Here is a 27,878-nt window from a genome sequence, read left to right on the forward strand (position 1 = left end):
TTTAACCCGCATAGGATCTAATTCCCCAGTGAAGTCGCCATTTCTGTGCTCACGATTTTCGGATGTCAAACCATTAATTGATTTGAATCGTCAATCTTTGAACTCTCGATTTTTATTCTTGGGAAGGGAAAAAATGAGTAAAAACCCTTTCGAGACTTTGGATTCGGGGGTTGGTTACGCGAAGGGAAGGTGCTAGCATCCTAAGCGTCTATGGTATTCCATAGGAACCTCTTACCTAGATTATCTTGTGCTAACTTTGTTGCTTATTTGAAAAAATTATTACCTAAAATCTAAGTGAAAGAATGGAGGGAGAAGAAGTATGTTTTTGGTTATTTTTATTTGATTTGGAAGGACGAGTCCTCTGCCTACGTACCCTTTTTGGGAAAGGGATCAAAACCGACGTAGTTCCACTCAAAAATTTCTTTAGTGGGTTAGGTTGATTTTAAGATTTTTCGAAATGGGTTTTAAGAAGAGAAAGAGGCCTCAAGGCATGAGATAAAAGAAATGAGTGAAGTTAATTGATTTTAAATTTTGAAAATGATTGAAGTTGAATTAAAATTGATTGAGAGTTTGATTAAGAAAAATAAAGGAAAAATGTTATTAAGAAAATGATTTTTGAAGTTTTGCATATTTGACTTTTTGAGAAAATGATTTTTCTAAACTAACGGTGAAAACTAACGTAACGTCGTAAAAACTAACGGAAAGCGGTAAATAAAACGTGGTAGTGTCGGTGCATGTGTCGGTGCTTGTGTTACCTACATTATTACATCAATTCCTAAATACAACCCTAAGGCCTTTATGCCAAAATAAAAATGCAAGAAATAAAATTACACCAATTTCCTATTTATACACACTAAGTCAATGACAAAATAAAATAATGAGAAAATTAAATGTGCATGCTATGATTCAAGACAAAAAAATTAAATAGTTAGTAATCACAAGAAATATTATGATGAATGAGACATAAGAAATAATAAGCAAGAATTAAGACAAATAATAATTAAGATCATCATATAAGAAATAAACAAAAAAAAAAAAAAAAAGTTAAAAGAAAAAAATAAATAGGATGGACTTTTAAAATTAGAGAAAATTAAAATAGTGAGAAAACTATTTTTTAGAATTTTTCTAAACACAAAAATGTCAAAAAGTGTAAAAAACAGTGTTTAAAAATAAAGATAAATAAAAATAAGAAATAATAAAACATTGGCTCAGCAGGATTAATTCTGGACCATTGGATTAAATCAATGGTCTAGATTCAGTCACTGGATTCATCACAGCCGTAGGATCTAAGATCCAACAGTTAAACAAAACAGAACACGGAAGACTGTAAACAAAGAACACGCGTGTGATCTAAACAGAATCATCCCTGACCGTTAGATTAAAAATCAATCAGTCTAGATCTGAAGATGTACAAAGTATCACCATAGATTGCACACGCATGACCGTTAGATTAAAAAAAGAGGAAGGATCTAAAGGTTCAGAAAGAAAGGAAAGAGGAATCAGATGGACCGGTCCGGTTCAGATGAACCAGACCGGTTCGCACATGCTTATAAAAGGAGTTTTGGATCGGTTTTTTCTTATTTCCTCCTTTCTCCCTCTCTCTAAACATTTTTAGTGAGAGAAGGTCTGCAAATGCAGCCTTCTTCTCCGGCGAGCTGGTCAATTTCCGGCGTGGTGGCCGCCGGCCAACAGGCGGCGCCGCCGCGCCGGAGAATCAAAACACCTCCGTTCGAATTTTTTTTACATTTTTAAGGATCCTTTTTCGCATAGAGTTCAAATCCGGCCTCAGAAAAATCAAAACAAACTCCTACAAGCCTAGATCTAACAAAGAAATTTCGAAGAAAAGTGAGCAAAAACACTACCTCTATTCCAGTCCGATTCGTTCTCCTCCTCTCTTTCCGGCCCAGTTCTCCTTTTGCTCCGATCTGATTCGGTTTCCTCCTCTTGCTTGAATCCGGTTCCGGTTCGGTTTGATACTTCTTGCTCCGGTTCGTTTTGATTTTCTCAGATCCGGTTCGTTTTGATACTTCTGATGAGTTGAGTTGATTCTGTTTGTTTATGGTGATTTATGTGATGATTTGAGTCAGTTTTATGAGTTTTGGTGATTATGTTGAGTTTTGGAGAATGAATGTTCATAAGTTCTTGGTGATGTTCATATTTTTTTTTGTGATTTTTGGTGTTTGATCTGTATTCTGTATGAGAGAGAAAGGATTAGGGTTTGTGTTGGTTGAGGGACTGATTTGACTCTGACGCAGCTACAGTGATCTTTCTGACTCTCTTCCCAATGATTAGACAGTGTATTTATAGTGACAAACTAGGGTTGGCTCTGGTACAGATCAAAGACCAAAATACCCCTGCAGCTGAGACTTGGAGAAAAAGACTTTAACAAATAAATAAATAAATCAATAAAATAAATAATAATAAAAAAAAATAATAAAAAAAATAAGAAAAAGAAAAGAAAAGAGGAAGGAAGAAAGAAAGTCACTCACGTGACTTTCCTTTCTTTGTTTTTTTTTTTTAAAAAAAAAATAATAAAATAAAATAAAATAATAATAAACAAACTAAAAAAATAAAAAAATAAAAAGCCCCTTCGAAATCTGACATGAGGTACTTCAAAGTATCCTCCCTGCCGAAATTTCGGTTGAAATGATTAAAAAGATACGCCTTTTAAAATGCGATTAGGCCTTCTCTTTTTTAGACATGATCGTTACGACTAAAAAGACTATATAACAAAAATGCGTCATAAAAATGAAAGTGAGACGGTTTTAATTGTTGTGAAATGCGAACGTTGATTTAAATGTAGAAATAAAAACTTTTTGAATGACTAAAGACAAGAAACCCGAATTTTAAATGGTAAAAAAAACGAATAAAAGGGAACGTGAACCATTTTAAAATACGGACAAGAGATTTTAAACGGTCCAAAATTGGGGTATGACAGATGCCCCTATTTAAGTTTCTTCGTCACAAAGGTTTTAAAAGAAAACTTTTTAAACCAAAGGGTCGGAGAGACTTAAATATATAAAAACGCCAATTTTGGACCATTTGAAACGCCAGAGATGTAATGCTGATGAATGTGATAATACGACTGAATATGATGTAAGTATGAAGGTAAAGATGATGCAGAGGCTGACTGGGAGCCAAATGGATAGGTATCACTGGGGAAAGAAATGATAGGTAAGTATAAATGACAATGTTTCAAGGCGAAAGTAAAGACATGATTGATTGCCGACGAGTGGCGAATGTAAAGACATGATTGGCCGACGACTGGCGAAAGTAAGACATGATTGATTGCCGACGAGTGGCGAATGTAAAGACATGATTGATTGCCGACGAGTGGCGAATGTAAAGACATGATTTGCCGACGAGTGGCGAAAGTAAAGACATGATTTGCCGACGAGTGGCGAATGTAAAGACATGATTGATTGCCGACGAGTGGCGAATGTAAAGACATGATTTGCTGACGAGTGGCGAATGTAAAGACATGATTTGCCGACGAGTGGCGAAAGTAAAGACATGATTTGCCGACGAGTGGCGAAAGTAAAGACATGATTTGCCGACGAGTGGCGAAAGTAAAGACATGATTTGCCGACGAGTGGCGAAAGTAAAGACAAGACGGACCGATAGGGTTTGCTAACATTGTGGGATAGCAAACACACGGTAAAAGTGAAGACATTGTAAAGCTTGGTATCAAGGGAAAGACTTGATAAAGATAAAGTTGAGGGGAACAAGGAATTTGTCTGAAGACAAAGGGGAATTGTATAGACTGATTACTGATGAGACCTGCCACATGTTTGATTTGATGACATTTTGGAGTTAGACACACTGGGGGTGATATCTAAGGATATTGAAATAAGTCATTGGGTAAAAATGCAACTATGTATGAATGATATTTATATGCGTGCTATGTATGCATGAATGAATGAGTATGTATGAGACTCATATGACGGCATAATGGTAAGATTGTTGAGGCAGGACTGGGCAGGTCTACAAGGAGAACGGCCCGGCATCACTAGACGAACACTCGAAACCTTCATTGGGAATAAAGTCACGGGGAATGAATCAACCATTGTTGGGGTACAGCCCTTAAATATACTGCTGGGGTAAGTCCTCCCAAACCGGGGTAGAAGTCGCCATTTCACCAATGCAACACCGTATTTTCATGTTTGAATAGTCATTGCCTTTTTGTATATATATTTTTTTTGAAATCCCTAACTTTTGTCTGGATCATCCTTTCGAATTTTTCGATCCACCGGGGAGACATTTTTCTTTTTCTCTTTTTGTATGCCCCTAATTTTTACCTGGACCGCCCTTTCGGGTTTTCGATTCACCAGGGCGCCTCTTTTTTTTTTTTTTTTTTTTTTGCAATGACTATTTCTTCTTTGTTGAACCTGCTTGTTTCGGACCAACTGTTGACACATACTTATGTGATACATGTTTTTAAAGATAATATGTTTGTCATTTTTTTTTTTTTTTTGTTTGGAAAGAAAACATAAAATCTTTAGAAACGTTTTCAAAATTTTTGCTTCAAATACTAATACTAAAAAACGAAAGAAAGATTTTTTGCACATAGAATAAACAAGAATTCCAACAAAGGGGCACATGCTCAAATTGATTTAATAGAAATGGTGACCGGCTAAAGGCATGGCACCATAGATTACAAAGAGTTGGAATATGGTAATTATAAGGGATAGGTACATTGAACACAATAACCGCTATACTTCTTAACCACTTTGAATTCCACAGTTTGGATGCTTCAATATTAGAGAACTTCTGACAGTCAAGGTGTCTCGGGCGAGTGATGTTTCATCTGATGCAGTTACTTGTCTCGATCCTTAATTTTTGCATAGATCGCCCTTGCGGGTTTTCGATCTATCAGGATAATTTCCTTTTTTTTTTTTTTTTTTTTTTTGTCTCTAATTTTTGCCTGGACCGCCCTTTCGGGTTTTCGATCCACCGAGACGCTCATTTTTGGTTTAAGCCGCCCTTTCAGGTTTTCGACCTACCGAGCTGTTCTTTTATATATTTAGACAAAGTATTTCTTGACTGCATCAGAATTCACAGGACGAGGTAACTCCTCTCCATCCATATTTGTAAGAATTAAAGCACCACCAGAGAAAGCTCTCTTCACCACGTAGGGACCTTCATAGTTTGGCGTCCATTTGCCCCTAGGATCTGGTTGAAAGGATTTGATACATTTGAGCACAAGATCTCCTTCCTTGAATTCGCGGGGATGGACTCCTTTATCGAATGCTTGTTTCATCCTTGACTGATATAACTGTCCATGACACAAAGCAGCCATACGTTTTTCCTCAATCAAATTCAACTGGTCGTACCTGCTCTGGCACCATTCAGCTTCAGACAATTCAGCTTCCATCAAGACTCTTAAAGAAGGAATCTCAACCTCTACAGGTAGTACAGCCTCCATACCATATACCAAAGAGAAAGGGGTTGCCCCTGTCGAGGTTCGCACTGAGGTACGGTATCCATACAAAGCGTAGGGTAACATTTCATGCCAGTCCTTATAAGTAACTACCATCTTCTGTATGATCTTCTTGATATTCTTGTTTGCAGCTTCAACTGCCCCATTCATCTGAGGTCTGTAAGGAGAAGAATTGTGATGTTGAATCTTGAAGTCATCGCACAACTCTTTCATCATGTTGTTATTCAGATTTGTGCCATTGTCTGTGATGATTCTGTTGGGAACACCGTAGCGGCTGATGATGTTGTTCTTGATAAATCTGACCACTACCTGCTTGGTCACATTGGCGTAAGATGCTGCTTCAACCCACTTGGTGAAATAATCGATAGCCACTAATATGAAACGATGTCCATTGGAAGCTTTTGGTTCAATCCGACCAATCATGTCAATGCCCCACATAGAGAAGGGCCACGGGGAAGAGATGACATTGAGCATAGATGGTGGTATATGAATCTTGTCAGCATAGATTTGACATTTGTGGCATCTCTTGGCATGATTGTAGCAATCAGCGTGCATTGTTATCCAGTAGTACCCAGCTCTCAATATCTTCTTCGCCATGGCGTGCCCACATGAGTGAGTTCCGAAAGAGCCTTCATGAATCTCGCGCATCAATTTTTCTGCTTCATGCTTATCCACACATCTAAGTAGGACCCCATCAAAGTTCCTTTTATACAAAACGTCTTCGTTAAGGAAGAAACGGCTTGACAATTTTCTCAATGTTTTCTTGTCCTTGTTGGATGCCCCAGGTGGGTACTTTTGAGTTTGAAGGAAAACTTGGATATCATGATACCATGGCTTGTCATCATCAATTGCTTCAGCTACAAACACATAAGCAGGTCGGTCGAGAAATTGGACATTGATTACTGGCACAATATTGTGACCATTCACATTGATCATTGAGGATAGAGTAGCTAAAGCATCTGCCATTTGATTCTCATCGCGGGGCACATGATGTAACTCTACTTTGTTGAAGAAAGTCAGCAAACGCCTTGCATAATCTCTGTAGGGAATCAATCCAGGATGACGAGTTTCCCATTCTCCTTTGATCTGGTTAATCACAAGAGCGGAATCTCCATAAATGACAATTTTCTTGATCCTCAAATCGATGGCTTCCTCGATACCCATGATGCAAGCTTCGTACTCTGCGATGTTGTTTGTGCAATCAAAACGTAACCTCGCAGTAAAAGGGATGTGAGTACCCTTAGGGGTAATGAGTACCGCACCAATTCCACTTCCATAGACATTAACAGCTCCATCAAATATCAAACCCCATTCGGATTCCGGATCAGGACCTTCACCGAACACTGGTTCGTCACAATCTTTTGCTTTTAGATACATAACCTCTTCATCTGGGAAGTCGAATTTGATTGGTTGATAGTCTTCGATTGGTTGATGAGCCAAATGTTCTGCCAAGATGCTACCTTTGATTGCTTTCTGAGTGCGATACTCGATATCATACTCGGACAATAACATCTGCCAGCGAGCAATCCTTCCAGTTAAAGCTGGCTTCTCAAATATGTACTTGATAGGATCCATCTTGGATATCAACCAAGTTGTATGATTAATCATATAATGACGGAGACGCTTGGCAGCCCAAGCTAAAGCACAACAAGTTTTCTCAAGTACAGAATATCGGGACTCACAATCAGTGAACTTCTTACTCAAATAGTAGATAGCGTGCTCTTTATTTCCGGTTTCATCTTGTTGACCCAAAACACAGCCCATGGAATCTTCCAGTACTGTTAAATACATGATCAAAGGTCTTCCGTCAACTGGAGGAACAAGAATTGGAGGTTCTAACAGATATTCTTTGATTTGATCAAAAGCCTTCTGACAATCATCATTCCACTTCACCCCTTGATCCTTGCGGAGTAACTTGAAAATTGGTCCACATGTGGCGGTCATGTGAGAGATAAATCTGGAGATATAATTGAGTCTACCAAGAAAACCTCTGACTTGCTTCTCTGTCTTTGGAACAGGCATTTCTCTGATGGCTCTGACCTTGTCGGGATCAACTTCAATACCCTTTTGACTGACGATAAAGCCTAGGAGTTTACCAGATCTAACACCGAAAGTACATTTGTTAGGATTCAACCGGAGCTTGTACTTTCTCAACCGCTGAAACATCTTCAACAAATACTCAACATGTTCTTCTTCTGTGCCAGACTTAACAATCATATCATCTACGTAGACCTCAATTTCTTTGTGAATCATATCATGAAAGATTTTGGTCATACCCCTTTGGTAAGTGGCACCAGCATTTATCAAACCAAATGGCATCACCACATAGCAGAAAGCACCCCAGGGCGTGATGAAAGATGTCTTTTCTCTGTCCTCAGGAGCCATCCTGATCTGATTGTAGCCGGAAAAACCGTCCATGAAGGAGAAAACCTTGCACTTAGCAGTATTATCAACCAATACGTCAATGTGAGGTAAAGGAAAATTATCCTTCGGACTAGCCTTGTTCAAGTCCCGATAATCAACACACATTCTGACTTTGCCATCTTTCTTTGGAACAGGCACTATGTTGGCCAACTGTTATACCCTATTTTTGGACCTAAAAATACTGGGCCCAATTTCATTTCAAACTTTGTCAATTGTCAAATTTCAACTGCACAGTTCAAATTGTCTCTGCCTCGCAGTATTTTCAATCACAATTTTACCTATGTTTTTCTTGCATAAAACCTTTTGAAATGTCTTTACTTGTCTCGTAAGTCATTCAAAAGTGTCTCTGAATCATTACATTGCTTTTTCTACAGTTTATTTCAAAATTTGCAAAAAGTCATACAGAAGGGTATTTTGGTCATTTCCTGCAGTGGGACCCATTTTCATCCTTGTGACTGTCTCTGAGTCTTTTCAGATTGATTTTTAACATTTCATCAGTAAACCCTGCTAATTTCATTTCAAACTTGCGTCTGAGTCAGTGTCAAGTCAATTTGAGTCTGTTTAGGTCATTTTTTAGCCCTAGGGGCATTTTGGTCATTTCACATAAAATTTTGGCATGGGGAGGTTACTTTGAAGTACCTCATTTAGGCCATTGGTTCGTTTTAGTCCGTTTTGTCAATTTTATTTTAGTTTCACTTTACGTTTTGTCAGATTGCCAATTTTATTCCAATTTTATTTTTATTTTACATTTTGGTCCCCAAGAGGTCCAAAATTGCGTGTCAGTCCAGAATTTTCTTTTTTTTTACATTTCAGTCCTTTTTGTCAATTGCAGTTTAGTCCCTTTTTTTTTAAAATTGCAAACAGGTCCCTCAAGTCAAAATTACAGGGCAGCGCCCCTTTCTCAGTCCAATGCCACATGTCAGCTTTCTAATGGTCCAATCACTCACACATGTCAGCTATAAAAACAACACAATGTCAGATTCTCAGGATCAGATACACAATCATTGAAATCACCACAAACAGATTCTTTTTCTCTTTCCATTCAGTTACAGATCAAAACAGAAAAAGTCTCAAGAACAAAGAAAAACCCTAACTGTTTCTAGAACCAGATTCAGCAACAAATTCACCAATTCTCAGAGATTCACCGATGAATCTTCATCATTGAATTGATTCCCCTGCAATTCAAGGTACGAATTTCTCACCGGAGGCGAGAAACTCCAGCACCGATCACAGAGGAGAGGAAAAACGTGAGGAAACGCGAAGCCAGAACCAACTCGCAAAACACAGAGAAGAGAGAAGAAGAAGAACGCGAAGGACTGTGAAACCAGAACTGTGAAACCAGAGCCGTGCAACCAAAAGCGCAAGGCCGGAACCACAAGCCAGAATCACAAGCACAAGCCAGAATCACAAGCACAAGCCAGAATCACAAGCCAGAACCGCAAAGCACAGTGGAAAGGTAACTTTCCGCGCTTTCCTTTTCCTTTTTCTTTGTTCTAAAAAAAAAAGTTTTCCTCAAAGTTCAAGTTTAGATCTACTCCGATTCAAAGCTCTTTTGAAAAATCTAAGCTCGGATTCGAGTAGTACGTAAAAAAGGATGTTTGAAAACGTAAAATTTTTTTGAATCGGAGCAAGGAAAGTTTTCCGGCGGCGGCGCCGCCACCTTGAGGTGGCCGGCCACCGCGCCGGAGAAGCTAAGCGTGACCGGAGAAGACAACCGGATTCTAGAGAGAGGACAGACTCTCTCTCTCTAGAATCCAAAGTAGAGAGAAGTTTTTTTGAGGATTTGGTGTTTTTTTTGTTGAAGTTCCTTTTATATACTCTCTTGTTCCCACGCGCGCGCGTACATGCTCTTGCTATGCTCCTTCATATTGTGAACCATCAGATCTGGATTGTTCCAAGATCTGATGGCTGTTGTGTATTTGATTTTGTTTCCTGTGTATGATCTTTTGTGTGGAGTATGTTGCATATTCTGTTTGAACCGTTAGATTGTTGATCTAACGGTCATTGTGCTTCCTGCAATTTTACACTATCTTTTATGCTTTTTTCTGGACCCTTTGATCTTTGATCAAATGGCTGTGATGTGATCTTGAGAGCTTGATCTGGACCTCTGGATTCATCCAACGGTCCAGATTAAATCCTGCTGAGTTTTTTTTAAATTGCTTTTTAATTGTGTTTTAAATGCTTTTTTTACACTTTCTTGGTGTTTTATGCTTCTAAAAATTTCTAAAAAAAATATTTCCCTATCATTTTAATTTTTCCTCTAAGTATTAGAATTTATTTGCTTATTTTTGCATTTATTTCCTTTACTTTGTTCTTTAATTTTTGCTCATTAAAATTCCATATATGTTCTTGATGCATTTTTACATATTGTGATTGATAAATTCTCATGTTTTTACCCCTTTTTATTGCATATTCATTTGGTGCATTTTTCATCATTCCCATTATATTTTGCCTTGTTTCACTAACATCTTGTTCCTTATGTGACTTCATTCATAGCATTTCACCACCTCCCCCACTTTCCTTAGTTTAGCATTTATTTTTTGCAAATTTTAATTCATTTGGTGATGTAATTTGTTATCATTGGTTTGTAGCTTGGCAAAGGGGCCATAGAATGTATTTAGGCAATTTTTGTAATATGGACTATGGACACTATGACGCACCGACACGCACACACTCACCTTAGATGTATGCATAGGATTGTATGGTTAAATAAGCGTTTAGGTTTTAAACACTTAGAGAAAATCCATCCTTTTTCCAAAAAAAACAATTGAACTTCACTTCAAAAATTTTCATAATAAATATGAAGTCAACACTTCATTTTTTCCTTTCTTTTTTCTTAAGAAAAATTCAATCCATCTTAACCATTTAGACTTTCTTTCTAATCACTAATCAAACCTTACTTTTTTGCTAAATCTAAACGCTCATGAAGCCTCCCAATCTCCTTCTTCAAAACCTTTTTTCAAAACTTAAAATCAAACAATTAAAGCAAAAAACAAGTTTTTTTAGTAAGAACTACGAACGGTTTTGATCCCTTAAAAGGGTACGTAGGCAATGAGTCAAAACTCATCCAAGCCGAAATAAAAAATCAAAATTCTACTTCTTCTCACCCCCATTCTTAACTAATCACACCTTCTTTTTACAAATAAGCAATAAAACTAAAGCGTAGAAATCAACTTAGGAAAACGGCTCCTATAGAGGACAATAGTTACTCCGGGTGCCTAACACCTTCCCGTAGTAAAACCGACCCCCGAATTCGGAAACTCAAGGGTTTTTCTCCTTTTACCCTTCCCAAGAAAAAAGAGAGATATCAACGGTCGAAAGGTACAAGTCCAATTAATGGCTTGGCACCCAAAAACCATGATAACAGAAATGGCGACTTCACTAGGGATCTTTTTAGCGGGTCGCGCCTAGTTTTCCTTAGTTTATATTTACGCTTTGTTTTATTGCTTACATATGTGAATACTTGTTTATTTTCATTTGACGTGTGGGGTGAGAATATCAAAAGTCCTATACCCGGGCTGAGTGAACTTATGTTTAGGTAGAGGTATAATCGACAATTCGATCCGGGGGTTGCCTCGTGTATTGGATTATGCGATCAATCTCACATAGCTGAGGCATTTTGAAGGTGATATTGTCGGCGTGTGTTGTCATGCTTAGGCACTTCAATTTCAATTGTTCGACGAAGCTATGAACCGTAGTTACCAAACCCATCCTAGCCTTTTTAGGACGTAGTGCGGTGGCTAAATTGAGTGTTGTCTCAAACTTTAGTCGTCACGCGATACTACACTCAAACTAGACCTTCTCACAAATAATCATGGAACGGGTGTTGTCCTGTACTACCACGATATATGTGAGAGAGGTTGCAGTTTGGGAACTGTGTTAGAACCTTGGTTACTACTATCCAAAGCCTTAGTTCACCGGACGCCGTGTCCATCCGTTACTTTGAATCTCGACCCACCTTGTCCTTTGTAAACTAAACAACACCATCATGCATACATGCATTCATGCATAAACATTTTTCATGCATTCATCGAAGGGCTTAAACAAATAGAAATTTTTTGTAAATAATCACAGGTATGAAGAAGACTAAGTGCTACAAGTTCAAGGAAGTGGATCTGGTTGGTTTGAGAGAGTTGGCACTCAAGGTCAAGAGTCAAACAGGGTTCCGACTCCGGTATGGGGGATTGCTTACTTTGCTCCGAACCGATGTGGATGAGAAGCTAGTGCACACTCTAGTGCAATTTTATGATCCGAGCTTCCGTTGCTTCACTTTCCCGGACTTCCAGTTGGTTCCTACTCTCGAGGCTTACTCCAATCTAGTGGGTTTACCTATAGCCGAGAAGACGCCTTTCACCGGTCCCGGGACTTCTCTTACTCCTCTGGTTATTGCTAAGGATCTCTACCTCAAGACTTCCGACGTCTCCAACCATCTTATTACCAAGTCTCACATCCGGGGGTTCACTTCAAAGTATCTTCTTGATCAGGCTAATCTCGGTACTACTCGTCAGGATACACTCGAGGCTATTCTTGCTTTGCTTATCTACGGGCTCATTCTCTTTCCGAACCTCGACAACTTCGTGGACATGAATGCTATCGAGATCTTTCATTCCAAGAACCCGGTTCCTACTTTACTAGCGGATACTTACCACGCCATTCATGACAGGACTCTCAAGGGCCGTGGGTATATTCTTTGCTGCACATCTCTTTTGTATAGGTGGTTTATTTCGCACCTTCCGAGTTCCTTCCATGACAACTCGGAGAACTGGTCCTACTCGCAGCGGATTATGGCCCTTACTCCTAATGAGGTCGTCTGGCTCACTCCTGCCGCTCAAGTGAAGGAAATCATTATGGGTTGCGGAGACTTTCTCAATGTACCTCTTCTTGGTACCCGTGGAGGAATCAACTACAACCCCGAGCTTGCTATGAGACAGTTCGGTTTCCCTATGAAGTCGAAACCCATCAATCTTGCTACATCTCCAGAGTTCTTCTTCTACACGAATGCTCCTACCGGACAAAGGAAAGCTTTCATGGATGCTTGGTCCAAGGTTCGAAGGAAGAGTGTGAAGCATCTAGGTGCGAGATCCGGTGTCGCTCATGAGGCCCATACTCAGTGGGTGATAGACCGAGCTGAAGAGATTGGTATGCCTTATCCAGCTATGAGATACGTGTCTTCATCCACTCCATCTATGCCTCTACCTCTACTCCCCGCGACTCAGGATATGTATCAGGAGCATCTAGCTATGGAGAGTCGTGAGAAGCAAGTGTGGAAAGCTCGGTACAATCAAGCCGAGAATCTAATCATGACTTTGGATGGTAGAGATGAGCAGAAGACTCATGAGAATCTGATGTTGAAGAAAGAACTAGCTAAAGCCCGGAGGGAGTTGGAAGAGAAAGACGAGCTGCTTATGAGGGATTCCAAGAGAGCTCGAGGACGACGAGATTTCTTTGACAGATACTGTGATTCAGATTCCGAGTCCGATGATCTTCCGACTACTTCCTATGCTTGAGAGCTCTATTTGTTTACCTTGTTGAAAATGTTGTGTAATTTTGTTTATTTGCAAGATTTCTAATTTGTTTTAAAATCCTTCGATGAAAAAAATAAGTCTTTTGCATTCGCATTTGCATATCATGCATCATATGCATCATGCATTGGTCACAAAGGCTTCCAAGTGCTCACTATCTCCTGGTTCCTCTGCCGCAGTGTGAAAAGTGGCTCGTGCTCAGAGAGTTTACGAACCAGATAGAATTGATCGAACCAGAGAATACAGAAGAAAGAAAAGGGCTATGGAAGAAGAGAACGCTCAGCTTCGCACCGAGTTAGCCTCTCTAAAGGAGGAATTGGCTAAAGCTAATGACGTCATGACTGCTCTACTAGCTGCTCAAGAGCAATCAGCTACAGCTATCCCTACAGCCACAGCTGCACCAGTAACTACAAGCGTGCTCCCTACCACTTCTGCAGACAACCGCTTTACTATGCCAGTGGGGTTTCCGTATGGGCTTCCACCGTTCTTCACTCCCGTTGCTACAGCAAGCACCTCGGGCACTGCTAACAACGTTCTGATCCCTGCAACAAATGCCGCCTCCATCATTGCTACTTTGCCACAAACAACAGTAGCTGTCACTGAGCCTCTGGTGCACACTCTGCCTCAAGGTATTAACATCAACACACAGCACAGAAGCATCCCCGTAACCAAGACTATGGAAGAGATGATGGAGGAACTTGCTAAAGAACTCCGTCACGAGATCCAGGCCAATCGAGGGAATGCAGACTCTGTCAAAACTCAAGACCTTTGCTTAGTGTCAAAAGTGGATGTTCCTAAAAAGTTCAAGATTCCGGACTTCGACCGGTACAACGGGCTAACTTGTCCTCAAAATCACATCATCAAATACGTCCGGAAGATGGGCAATTACAAAGACAATGATTCCCTTATGATCCACTGTTTTCAGGATAGTCTGATGGAGGATGCCGCAGAGTGGTATACTAGTTTGAGTAAGAATGACATCCATACCTTTGATGAGTTAGCCACCGCTTTCAAGAGCCATTATGGGTTTAACACTCGACTGAGGCCAAATAGGGAGTTTCTCAGGTCCCTATCTCAGAAGAAGGAGGAAAGTTTCCGTGAATATGCGCAAAGGTGGAGAGGGGCAGCTGCCCGTATCACTCCTGCTTTAGATGAGGAAGAAATGACCCAGACGTTCTTAAAGACGTTGAAGAAAGATTATGTTGAGAGGATGATCATCGCTGCCCCGAACAACTTTTCAGAGATGGTCACTATGGGAACCCGTCTTGAGGAAGCCGTCAGGGATGGAATCATTGTGTTTGAGAAAGCTGAATCTTCTACGAGTACATCGAAAAGGTACGGTAATGGACACCACAAGAAGAAAGAAACGGAAGTGGGGATGGTGTCAGCTGGAGCCGGTCAATCAATGGCTACTGTTGCTCCTATCAATGCAGCTCAAATGCCTCCGTCATACCCATACATGCCGTATTCTCAGCATCCTTTCTTCCCACCGTTTTATCATCAGTACCCTCTGCCACCGGGTCAACCTCAAGTGCCCGTCAATGCAATTGCCCAACAGATGAAACAACAGTTGCCGGTTCAACAACAACAACAAAATCAGCAAGCTAGGCCTACTTTCCCTCCGATACCGATGTTATATGCTGAGTTGCTTCCAACTTTACTCCAGAGAGGGCATTGTACAACTAGACAGGGTAAGCCCCCACCTGATCCGTTGCCTCCAAGGTTCAGGTCTGATCTCAAATGCGACTTTCATCAAGGTGCCCTAGGTCATGATGTCGAGGGGTGTTATGCTTTGAAGTATATCGTGAAGAAGCTCATCGATCAAGGGAAGCTGACTTTTGAGAATAATGTCCCACACGTCCTCGACAATCCTCTTCCAAATCATGCCGCTGTGAATATGATCGAAGTGTGTGAAGAAGCTCCGAGACTAGATGTCCGCAACGTCGCAACTCCTCTGGTACCTCTACACATCAAGCTGTGCAAAGCTTCTCTGTTCAATCATGATCATGCCAAGTGTCTGGGATGTCTCCGTGATCCTTTGGGTTGTTATACTGTTCAAGAAGACATCCAAAGCTTGATGAATGATAATCTTCTGACTGTCAGTGATGTTTGCGTGATTGTGCCGGTTTTTCACGATCCGCCTGTCAAGAGTACACCTTTGAAGAAGAATGCTGAGCCTTTGGTGATAAGGTTGCCAGGACCAATTCCTTATGTTTCGGATAAGGCTGTTCCATACAAATACAATGCTACTATGATAGAAAATGGAGTAGAGGTGCCTCTAGCCTCCTTTGCCACAGTAAGCAATATTGCCGAAGGGACTTCTGCAGCACTAAGAAGCGGGAAGGTTCGTCCGCCATTATTTCAGAAGAAGGTAGCTACGCCAATCACTCCACAAGTTGAAGAAGCAACTCCAACCGTTGTTTCACCCATTGCTACAGATATGAATCAGCCAGGCAAGTCTATAGAGGATTCGAATTTAGATGAGATTCTGAGAATAATAAAGAGGAGCGACTACAAGATCGTTGATCAATTGCTGCAGACTCCTTCGAAGATATCTGTATTGTCATTACTCTTGAGCTCCGAGGCTCACAGGAATACCTTGTTGAAAGTGCTGGAGCAGGCTTATGTTGACCACGAAGTTACGGTAGATCGTTTCGGTGGCATAGTGGGAAATATTACTGCTTGTAACAACCTCTGGTTTAGTGAAGAAGAGTTGCCGGAAGTGGGAAAGAGTCACAATCTGGCTTTGCACATCTCGGTAAATTGTAAATCAGACATGATATCAAATGTGTTGGTGGATACCGGTTCCTCTCTCAATGTAATGCCCAAGACGACTCTAGACCAGTTGAGCTACCATGGGACCCCGTTGAGGAGAAGTACTTTCTTGGTCAAAGCTTTTGATGGATCTCGAAAGAATGTGCTGGGAGAGATAGACTTGCCGATAACCATTGGCCCTGAGAATTTCTTGGTTACCTTCCAAGTGATGGACATTAATGCATCCTACAGTTGCCTGTTGGGAAGACCGTGGATACACGATGCAGGTGCGGTTACTTCCACCTTACATCAGAAGTTGAAATTTGTGAAGAATGGAAAACTCGTTACAATCCATGGTGAAGAAGCGTACTTAGTCAGCCAATTGTCTTCTTTTTCTTGTATTGAAGCAGGGTCTGCTGAAGGGACTGCTTTCCAAGGTTTGACCATTGAAGGTGCAGAGTCAAAGGAAGCTGGGGCTGCTATGGCTTCATTGAAGGATGCTCAGAGAGCCATTCAAGAAGGTCAGACTGCCGGCTGGGGCAAGGTGATACAGCTCTGTGAGAACAAGCGTAAAGAAGGTCTCGGGTTCTCCCCGTCATCAAGGGTTTCCTCGGGAGTCTTCCACAGTGCAGGGTTTGTTAATGCTATCTCTGAAGAAGCCACTGGATCTGGTCTCAGGCCTGTATTTGTTACACCAGGAGGCATTGCGACAGATTGGGATGCCATTGACATTCCTTCAATCATGCATGTTTCTGAGTAATGTGTCTTGTTGCTTTAATGCTTTGTTTTCAAAATAACAATCCTCTCGCTCTGCCCAAAGCGAGAGTGATATTTTCTGTAAGGGCATGTTCGTTTCGGCATTGCCGTTGATTAATAAAATTTTGTCGTTTCTTCCACGACTACTTTTTTTTTTAGTGCTTTTTCCCTTGGAAACAATGGTAATGCCAGAAAAAACCAAAACGTCTGTATTTTCTTATTAATTTCAAAAATCTGCATGAAAAAAAAAAAAAAAAAAAACTCTTTCTAAAATCATCCAATCATTATATGCAGGTTGAACCATAATAAACCCGTTGAACACAGTAATCCTACGGTTCCTCCAAGTTTTGATTTCCCTGTGTATGAAGCCGAAGATGAGGAAGGTGATGACATACCGTATGAGATCACTCGGTTACTTGAGCAAGAAAAGAAAGCCATTCAGTCTCACCAGGGAGAAATTGAGCTTATCAACATAGGTACCGAGGAAAACAAGCAAGAAATCAAGATTGGTGCTACTCTAGAGGAAGGGGTTAAACAGAAGATCATCCAGCTCCTCCGGGAATATCCGGATATTTTTGCATGGTCCTATGAAGATATGCCAGGTCTAGACCCTATGATCGTGGAGCATCGGATCCCTACCAAGCCTGAATGTCCTCCCGTCAGGCAGAAATTGAGAAGGACTCATCCTGATATGGCTCTCAAAATCAAGAATGAAGTTCAAAAGCAGATTGATGCGGGTTTCCTCATGACAGTTGAGTATCCCGAATGGGTTGCCAATATTGTGCCTGTGCCAAAGAAGGATGGTAAAGTTCGGATGTGTGTTGACTTCAGGGACTTGAACAAAGCCAGTCCGAAAGACAACTTTCCATTACCTCATATTGATGTGCTTGTTGATAATACTGCTCAATCTAAGGTGTTCTCCTTCATGGACGGTTTTTCCGGTTATAATCAAATCAAAATGTCTCCTGAAGATAGAGAAAAGACATCTTTTATCACTCCATGGGGTACCTTCTGCTACAAAGTGATGCCGTTCGGCCTAATCAATGCTGGTGCTACCTACCAAAGGGGAATGACCACTCTGTTTCATGACATGATTCACAAAGAAGTCGAGGTATATGTGGATGACATGATTGTGAAGTCAACGGATGAGGAACAGCATGTTGAATATTTAACAAAGATGTTTGAAAGGTTAAGAAAATACAAGCTGCGATTGAATCCCAACAAATGTACATTCGGTGTCAGGTCCGGAAAGTTATTAGGCTTCATTGTCAGCCAAAAGGGCATTGAAGTCGATCCTGATAAAGTCCGGGCCATCCGAGAAATGCCAGCTCCACAGACAGAGAAGCAGGTCAGAGGTTTCTTGGGACGTTTGAATTACATCTCCCGATTCATATCTCATATGACTGCAACCTGCGGGCCGATCTTCAAGCTACTTAGAAAGAACCAGCCTGTTGTATGGAATGATGAATGCCAAGAAGCTTTTGATAGCATCAAGAATTACCTGCTGGAACCACCTATCCTTGTCCCACCCGTGGAAGGAAGGCCGTTGATCATGTATTTGGCAGTATTTGATGAATCCATGGGATGCGTGCTTGGTCAACAGGATGAAACTGGAAAGAAAGAGCATGCTATCTACTATCTAAGCAAGAAGTTCACCGATTGTGAAACTCGGTATACAATGCTTGAGAAAACTTGTTGCGCTTTAGCTTGGGCTGCCAAACGCCTGCGTCATTATTTGGTGAATCATACAACTTGGTTGATATCCAGAATGGATCCGATAAAGTATATCTTTGAGAAAGCTGTTGTTACTGGAAAGATTGCACGCTGGCAGATGCTTTTGTCTGAATATGATATTGTGTTCAAAACTCAAAAGGCAATCAAAGGTAGCATTCTTGCCGATCACCTTGCTTACCAACCTCTTGATGATTATCAACCAATTGAATTCGACTTCCCCGATGAAGAGATCATGTATTTGAAATCCAAAGAATGCGAAGAACCGTTGATTGATGAAGGTCCTTATGTTGTCAAGAAGGCCTTCTCCGGTGGTGCTTTAATCCTTGCACACATGGATGGTGTAGAACTTCCAAATCCAGTGAATGCCGATATAGTCAAGAAATACTTTGCCTAGAAATATGAAAAGAACAGCGTGGTAGGTCGAAAACCCGAAAGGGCGGCCTAGGCAAAAATGCGCTTCCCGGTGGATCGAAAACCCGAAAGGGCGGTCCAGGCAAAAATAAGGGACAAAAAAAATATATGAAAAGCTCGCTGAGATTGTACACAACTCAGGCAAGAATGAGCGTCTCGATGAGCCGAAAACCCGGAAGGGCGGTTCATGCAAAAATGAGATTGAAACAAAAGGCAAGTAACTATATCTGGCCAACCACCGTCCCCCTTGGGGCATCTGCAGCTGTTAATGACCATCTTCATCTGAAGCTTCCGCATTTGTGAAATCAAAATTTTTGGGAAATGTAATGATTACTGTGTTCAATGTACCACCAACCAATAAAATTACCATTTTCCAAGCTTTGTGAATCCGTGGAGTCACGCCTTCGGCTGACCACCACTCTTATACATCAATTTGAGCCTTTGCTTTTGTTTGAAAATTCTATTTTGTTCTTCTACTTTCAAAGCTATATACAAAACATTTTCTTTCTATTTTGATAATGACAATGCTTGAAACAAACATTTTGAAAATTGAAAACCTTTTGTCTATTTTGAAAAGCAAACCTGAGCAACAGGGTACCTTCAAATGAAACATGCATGAGCGAGAGTATGTTGATGTCTATTTCAATATATGCTACAAGCAGGTTCTCCTCCAGGATAGTCTGTGGTCAATGGCAAGAATGAAAAAACAGAATAAAATGCATGAAAATAAATGAGCTCGCTAAGTTGAAAACCCGAAAGGGCGGCTTAGGCAAAAAATGAGCACCCCGCTGGATTGACAACCCGAAAGGGCAGTTCAGGCAAAAATGGGGCATTGAAAAGAATTTATTTCCCCGGTGGATCGAAAACCCGAAAGGGCGATCCAGGCAAAAATGGGATGCAAAAATGAATGAAAATGAGAATATAACATGCAAAAAAGCATTGACCACAGATGCAATGTCTACAACATACCCAGCACTGAAATGCCCAGCACAACGGCGTTTTCCCCAGTGGAGCCTCTCAAGATTCTATCTCCAGCAAGTTGCATATCTACCTGCCCTCAGCTATGGTTCCGACACGTCTCCCAACGACGTCATCTCCAAAGAGGATTTCCAAGAATGTGTAATATAGCACGAGCCACTACGTGCCCAATACTCTAATGTCTTGTCTTCCCCGTAAAGTCGTGCCTACAAACTGCCAACAGTCATGCATTACAAGCATTCATACATGCATAATCATGCGTAATACGTGCCCATGCATTTAATAAAACTGTTATATCATCCATGCATATCGCATTTCCAATATCAATATCAGTCTCAATTCAAAACTCATGACAGGTCCTTTGTCAAAACCTTGTGAGCCAATAATATCGGTCAATTTCTACCTTTCAATTCAAATCGACGTCAAGTCAATCTCAATCTATATTTTGTCAACAAACCAATCCCCTGTGAATATGTTTCTGTTCGGTCAAGTGGCTAGTTCAAGTCTAAGAACAGCTTGTACCTATCAATTTGCTTATGTTCTCGGTCAAGTGCCCAGCTCAATCCAAGAGCAGCTTGTACCCGCCTATCTGTCTCTGTTCGCTCAAGTGGCTAGCTCGATCCAAGAGCAGCTTGCGCCTGTCTATTTTGTATTTGTCTCCGGTGGAGTAACCAGTTCGCATCCAAGAACAAGCTCACACCTGTTTATTTGCCTTGCTTTCAGTCGAGTAACCAGTTCGAATCTGTAAGAACAACTCGTACCTGCCAATTTTACATGTTTTCAGTCGAGTCACCAGTTCGAATCCATAAGAACAACTCGCACTTTCCAATATCCCCAAGTGAGTTACCAGTTCGAATCCATAAGAACAACTCATGTTTGTCCAGTAACCTCTATCCCCTGTGAAGTGACCAGTTCGAATCCATAAGAACAACTCGCACTTTCCAATATCCCCAAGTGAGTTACCAGTTCGAATCCATAAGAACAACTCATGTTTGTCCAGTAACCTCTATCCCCTGTGAAGTGACCAGTTCGAATCCATAAGAACAACTCGCAGTTGTCTGTTTGTTTCATCCCCGGTCAAGTGGCTAGTTCGAATCCAAGAACAGCTTGTACCTGTCCAACTTGTTTCTAGTTTCCCGTTACTCTGCTATTCACTATCTTTGTCAATGTCTACCAATCCCGCAATGGATACGACATATTTTGTTAATTCCAATCCCCATGAGGTCTTGCATTCATAATCCAAATGATGCATGGCATGCATATTATTTGAATATGGGTAGGCGTATTTTTACGTCCAAACACAGTGCAAATGCTAATATTTAAGTATCTTCGTCCTGTCAAGCCAAAGACTCCGTCTCTTGACTCTCCAGATAAAGAAACTTAAATAGGGGCAGCTGTTATACCCTGTTTTTGGACCTAAAAATACTGGGCCCAATTTCATTTCAAACTTTGTCAATTGTCAAATTTCAACTGCACAGTTCAAATTGTCTCTGCCTCGCAGTATTTTCAATCACAATTTTACCTATGTTTTTCTTGCATAAAACCTTTTGAAATGTCTTTACTTGTCTCGTAAGTCATTCAAAAGTGTCTCTGAATCATTACATTGCTTTTTCTACAGTTTATTTCAAAATTTGCAAAAAGTCATACAGAAGGGTATTTTGGTCATTTCCTGCAGTGGGACCCATTTTCATCCTTGTGACTGTCTCTGAGTCTTTTCAGATTGATTTTTAACATTTCATCAGTAAACCCTGCTAATTTCATTTCAAACTTGCGTCTGAGTCAGTGTCAAGTCAATTTGAGTCTGTTTAGGTCATTTTTTAGCCCTAGGGGCATTTTGGTCATTTCACATAAAATTTTGGCATGGGGAGGTTACTTTGAAGTACCTCATTTAGGCCATTGGTTCGTTTTAGTCCGTTTTGTCAATTTTATTTTAGTTTCACTTTACGTTTTGTCAGATTGCCAATTTTATTCCAATTTTATTTTTATTTTACATTTTGGTCCCCAAGAGGTCCAAAATTGCGTGTCAGTCCAGAATTTTCTTTTTTTTTACATTTCAGTCCTTTTTGTCAATTGCAGTTTAGTCCCTTTTTTTTTAAAATTGCAAACAGGTCCCTCAAGTCAAAATTACAGGGCAGCGCCCCTTTCTCAGTCCAATGCCACATGTCAGCTTTCTAATGGTCCAATCACTCACACATGTCAGCTATAAAAACAACACAATGTCAGATTCTCAGGATCAGATACACAATCATTGAAATCACCACAAACAGATTCTTTTTCTCTTTCCATTCAGTTACAGATCAAAACAGAAAAAGTCTCAAGAACAAAGAAAAACCCTAACTGTTTCTAGAACCAGATTCAGCAACAAATTCACCAATTCTCAGAGATTCACCGATGAATCTTCATCATTGAATTGATTCCCCTGCAATTCAAGGTACGAATTTCTCACCGGAGGCGAGAAACTCCAGCACCGATCACAGAGGAGAGGAAAAACGTGAGGAAACGCGAAGCCAGAACCAACTCGCAAAACACAGAGAAGAGAGAAGAAGAAGAACGCGAAGGACTGTGAAACCAGAACTGTGAAACCAGAGCCGTGCAACCAAAAGCGCAAGGCCGGAACCACAAGCCAGAATCACAAGCACAAGCCAGAATCACAAGCACAAGCCAGAATCACAAGCCAGAACCGCAAAGCACAGTGGAAAGGTAACTTTCCGCGCTTTCCTTTTCCTTTTTCTTTGTTCTAAAAAAAAAAGTTTTCCTCAAAGTTCAAGTTTAGATCTACTCCGATTCAAAGCTCTTTTGAAAAATCTAAGCTCGGATTCGAGTAGTACGTAAAAAAGGATGTTTGAAAACGTAAAATTTTTTTGAATCGGAGCAAGGAAAGTTTTCCGGCGGCGGCGCCGCCACCTTGAGGTGGCCGGCCACCGCGCCGGAGAAGCTAAGCGTGACCGGAGAAGACAACCGGATTCTAGAGAGAGGACAGACTCTCTCTCTCTAGAATCCAAAGTAGAGAGAAGTTTTTTTGAGGATTTGGTGTTTTTTTTGTTGAAGTTCCTTTTATATACTCTCTTGTTCCCACGCGCGCGCGTACATGCTCTTGCTATGCTCCTTCATATTGTGAACCATCAGATCTGGATTGTTCCAAGATCTGATGGCTGTTGTGTATTTGATTTTGTTTCCTGTGTATGATCTTTTGTGTGGAGTATGTTGCATATTCTGTTTGAACCGTTAGATTGTTGATCTAACGGTCATTGTGCTTCCTGCAATTTTACACTATCTTTTATGCTTTTTTCTGGACCCTTTGATCTTTGATCAAATGGCTGTGATGTGATCTTGAGAGCTTGATCTGGACCTCTGGATTCATCCAACGGTCCAGATTAAATCCTGCTGAGTTTTTTTTAAATTGCTTTTTAATTGTGTTTTAAATGCTTTTTTTACACTTTCTTGGTGTTTTATGCTTCTAAAAATTTCTAAAAAAAATATTTCCCTATCATTTTAATTTTTCCTCTAAGTATTAGAATTTATTTGCTTATTTTTGCATTTATTTCCTTTACTTTGTTCTTTAATTTTTGCTCATTAAAATTCCATATATGTTCTTGATGCATTTTTACATATTGTGATTGATAAATTCTCATGTTTTTACCCCTTTTTATTGCATATTCATTTGGTGCATTTTTCATCATTCCCATTATATTTTGCCTTGTTTCACTAACATCTTGTTCCTTATGTGACTTCATTCATAGCATTTCACCACCTCCCCCACTTTCCTTAGTTTAGCATTTATTTTTTGCAAATTTTAATTCATTTGGTGATGTAATTTGTTATCATTGGTTTGTAGCTTGGCAAAGGGGCCATAGAATGTATTTAGGCAATTTTTGTAATATGGACTATGGACACTATGACGCACCGACACGCACACACTCACCTTAGATGTATGCATAGGATTGTATGGTTAAATAAGCGTTTAGGTTTTAAACACTTAGAGAAAATCCATCCTTTTTCCAAAAAAAACAATTGAACTTCACTTCAAAAATTTTCATAATAAATATGAAGTCAACACTTCATTTTTTCCTTTCTTTTTTCTTAAGAAAAATTCAATCCATCTTAACCATTTAGACTTTCTTTCTAATCACTAATCAAACCTTACTTTTTTGCTAAATCTAAACGCTCATGAAGCCTCCCAATCTCCTTCTTCAAAACCTTTTTTCAAAACTTAAAATCAAACAATTAAAGCAAAAAACAAGTTTTTTTAGTAAGAACTACGAACGGTTTTGATCCCTTAAAAGGGTACGTAGGCAATGAGTCAAAACTCATCCAAGCCGAAATAAAAAATCAAAATTCTACTTCTTCTCACCCCCATTCTTAACTAATCACACCTTCTTTTTACAAATAAGCAATAAAACTAAAGCGTAGAAATCAACTTAGGAAAACGGCTCCTATAGAGGACTATAGTTACTCCGGGTGCCTAACACCTTCCCGTAGTAAAACCGACCCCCGAATTCGGAAACTCAAGGGTTTTTCTCCTTTTACCCTTCCCAAGAAAAAAGAGAGATATCAACGGTCGAAAGGTACAAGTCCAATTAATGGCTTGGCACCCAAAAACCATGATAACACCAACCATTGAGGATACTCTGATGTGACTAGGAAACCTGCATCAATCTGCTTTCGCACTTCCTCTTTGATCTTGAGGGCCATATCAGGATGAGATCTTCTCAATTTCTGCTTTACCGGAGGACACTCAGGCTTCAAAGGCAGTCTGTGTTCAACGACATCAGGGTCTAGACCCGGCATGTCTTTGTATGACCATGCGAATATATCAACATATTCTCTGATAAGCTCAATTACTCTTTTCTTGACAGATACATCCAACGATGCCCCAATCTTGATTTCTTTCTTGTCTTCCTCAGTACCCAGATTGATGATTTCTATCTCTTCCTGATGAGGTTGAATTGTCTTCCTTTCTTGTTCCAACATCCACTTGATCTCATTTGGGATCTCTTCATCCTCCTCTACCACAGCCTCGTAAACCGGGACCTCAAAGTTGGGAGAAAGCATGGGGTCACTGTGTTCAACGGATTCACTTATGTTCAGTCTGCACATGATTCATGATTGATTTTAATGAGTAAATGCAGACCTTTGGTTTTGAAATTTAAAAGAAAAAGAGAATGATTTTTTTGGATTTTTGTATTACCATTTTTTCCAGAAAAAGCAACAAAAGATAAAAAGTAATAAAAGCCGTGATAGAAACGACAATTTTTATTTGTAATAAAAGTACTAGAAGCAAAACAAAGCCCTACATGATTTCACTTTCGCCTTGGGCAGAACGAAAGGAGTTTTCTTAAAAACAAAAAAACAACAAAAGACAAGACAAACACATTACTTAGAGCGGGGTGTCACAGAAGGAATGTCAACAGCAATCCAGTTGCAGCAAGCTCCTCCAGGCGTCACAAAGACCGGTGGCACTCCTCCAGGTGCATCATCTAAAATTGCATTGGTCTCTGGCGAATCATGAATGAAACCAGCACTGTGGAAAGAACCTCTGGTAGGGTCGAACATCCCAGGCTTACTGTTAAGGAAACCAATTCCCTCTTTACGCTTGTTTTCTGGCAACTCCACTAGCTGACCCCAGCCTTCGGTTTTGCCTTCCTGAATTACTCTCCGGGCATCCTTCAACGAAGCCATACAAGTCTCAATCTTACCGACACTTTCTTCGACAGAGAACCCTTGGAATGATGGCCCGTCTGAACCACTACCACCGATAACAGAGAAAGCAGACAAATTGCTGATTAAAAAGGCCGATTCGCCACTCACAGTGATCAACTTTCCACGACTTACAAACTTCAATTTCTGATGGAGAGTAGATGTCACAGCCCCAGCGTCATGAATCCAGGGTCTGCCGAGCAAACAGCTGAAAGAAGCCTGGATTTCCATGACTTGGAAAGTAACCTGAAATTCATGTGGGCCGACCGAAATTGGCAAATCTACCTCACCATATACCGATCTCCTAGTTCCATCGAAGGCCCTCACCGTCACCTTGCTAAGTCTCAAAGGAGCCTCGGAGTACGCCAATTGGTCGAGAGTTGACTTGGGCATCACATTAAGTGCAGAGCCGGTATCTATCAGGACGTTGGATAACGAGTCCGTTCTGCAAAGTACAGAGATGAGTAATGCTTGATTATGCTTATTCCCCTCCGCCGGGAGATCTTCATCACTGAAAGCCAGACTGTTACACGCGGTCACATTCCCCACAATGCTTTCGAATTGACCCAGAGTTACATCATAATCCACAAATGCCTGGTCTAGTACTTTCCTCAGGGCATCCCGATGAGCACCAGAACTTGACAACAGGGCCATGATGGAAATCTTCGCAGGAGTTTGTAACAGCTGGTCCACCACCATGTATTCACTCTTCTTGATCAGCTTCAAGACTTCATCGGCATCCTCAAAGTCAAACTCTTTGGCCTGCTCCCCAGCTTTACCTTTACCGGCGTTTCGTTCTTTTACTGGCTCATCGAACGGAACACTAACACTCTTCGGACCCACCGTAGGAAGGATGCAGCCACTCCTCAAAATCCGGCTATTCTCTGCGATATTATCCACAGCAACAGGTGAAGTTGTCTCACTTCCGGGCTCTAGAATCGTGCCTTCATACTTGTAGGGTACAGCTTTCTGAGCAGTAGTAGGCGTGGGCCTAGGCACATAGATTACCAAGGGAGTACCAACGGGCTTTGTACTGTTAGGGTTTATCACCAGCGGCCTCCTGGCTCTGAATACCGGAGTGACAACACAGACGTCCTTGCTCTCGGGTTCCCTTGTAACCACAAGTTCCCTTCTATTTAGGAGACCCTGCACATCATTCTGGACTTGTACACATCCACGAGGATCCATCAAACATATGTCACAAGCTTCATGATTGTGGTTGAAGAGAGTTGCTCTACACATTTTCACATGTATCGGTACCAGAGGAGTCTTGATATCACCTACAGAGAGAATGCGAGCCTCTTCCTGATCGTCTTGAATCATATTAATAGCAGGCCCATGAGTAGGCAGAGGATTGTTCTGAGCCACAACATCAGTCCATCGGTGAAGGTTAACTCTTTACTATTTATCAGTTTCTGAACCTCTTTCTTAAGAGCAAAACAACGCTCCACATCGTGGCCTGGTGCCCCTTGATGGTAAATACAATGAAGGTCCGGACGGTACCAGCGTGGGAGAGGGTCTGGAATGCGAGGAGGTGGTATTGTTTGGACTAGATTCTGTGCAAGTAAAGAAGGGAGCAATGCTCCGTAGGTCATTGGCAAGGGGTCAAATTGTTGCCTTTGATACTGCTGATTGTGAGGAGCCTGAGGACGGGGTTGTTGCTGTGGTCTTTGTTGGTATGGTTGTTGGGGGTAATATGGTTGTTGAGGGAATTGTTGTAGGTTGTATAGTGGTTGGTATAATGGGGGGTAGTATGGTGCAGGTCCTTGAGGTCTGGGTGATTGATAGTTTGGGTTCTAGGGTGCGGTCATTTGTGGGGTGATGTTGGCAACAAAGGGGTGATTAGGGTACACGGGCTGAGGTCCTCCATGAGCCACCATGCCAACCTCTTGAGCATTCCTCTTTGGGTAACCATTCCCAAATTTCTTATTACCATTGGACGAAATCCCTGAAGAACCACCTGAAGAACCTCCCGAAACAGCTGCTCCCTTACGAGCCCACTCCTCGATACGCATTCCTGTTTCCACCAATTCAGTGAACTTCTGTGATGCACAGACAATCATATTTTCTGAATAACAAGGGCTCAGGGTTTCATAGGACAATTCTGAAAGTTCCCTCTCATCCAAGGGAGGACGAATCTGAGCAGCTTTTTGAATGAAGCG

The 27,878-nt window shown here is 40.9% G+C and overlaps 1 protein-coding gene across 1 annotated transcript in view; it reads right to left on the reverse strand.

The window, feature by feature from the left end:
• The window catches only part of LOC120579474 (uncharacterized), a 42,363-nt gene extending 15,324 nt beyond the window's left edge, over nucleotides 1-27,039 (reverse strand). Inside the window, exons 1-5 of the mRNA XM_039831848.1 lie at nucleotides 25,397-27,039; nucleotides 24,745-25,108; nucleotides 7,717-8,014; nucleotides 7,106-7,524; nucleotides 5,786-7,015 (exon numbers count right to left, since the gene is read on the reverse strand). Of these exons, the coding sequence (XP_039687782.1) occupies nucleotides 5,786-7,015; nucleotides 7,106-7,524; nucleotides 7,717-8,014; nucleotides 24,745-25,108; nucleotides 25,397-27,039 (3,954 nt within the window). The remainder of the gene's footprint in view (nucleotides 1-5,785; nucleotides 7,016-7,105; nucleotides 7,525-7,716; nucleotides 8,015-24,744; nucleotides 25,109-25,396) is intronic.
• Between the last annotated feature and the right edge of the window lie 839 nt (nucleotides 27,040-27,878).

The sequence above is a fragment of the Medicago truncatula genome, chromosome 3 (assembly GCF_003473485.1).
Source record: "Medicago truncatula cultivar Jemalong A17 chromosome 3, MtrunA17r5.0-ANR, whole genome shotgun sequence".
Lineage (NCBI taxonomy): Eukaryota > Viridiplantae > Streptophyta > Magnoliopsida > Fabales > Fabaceae > Medicago > Medicago truncatula.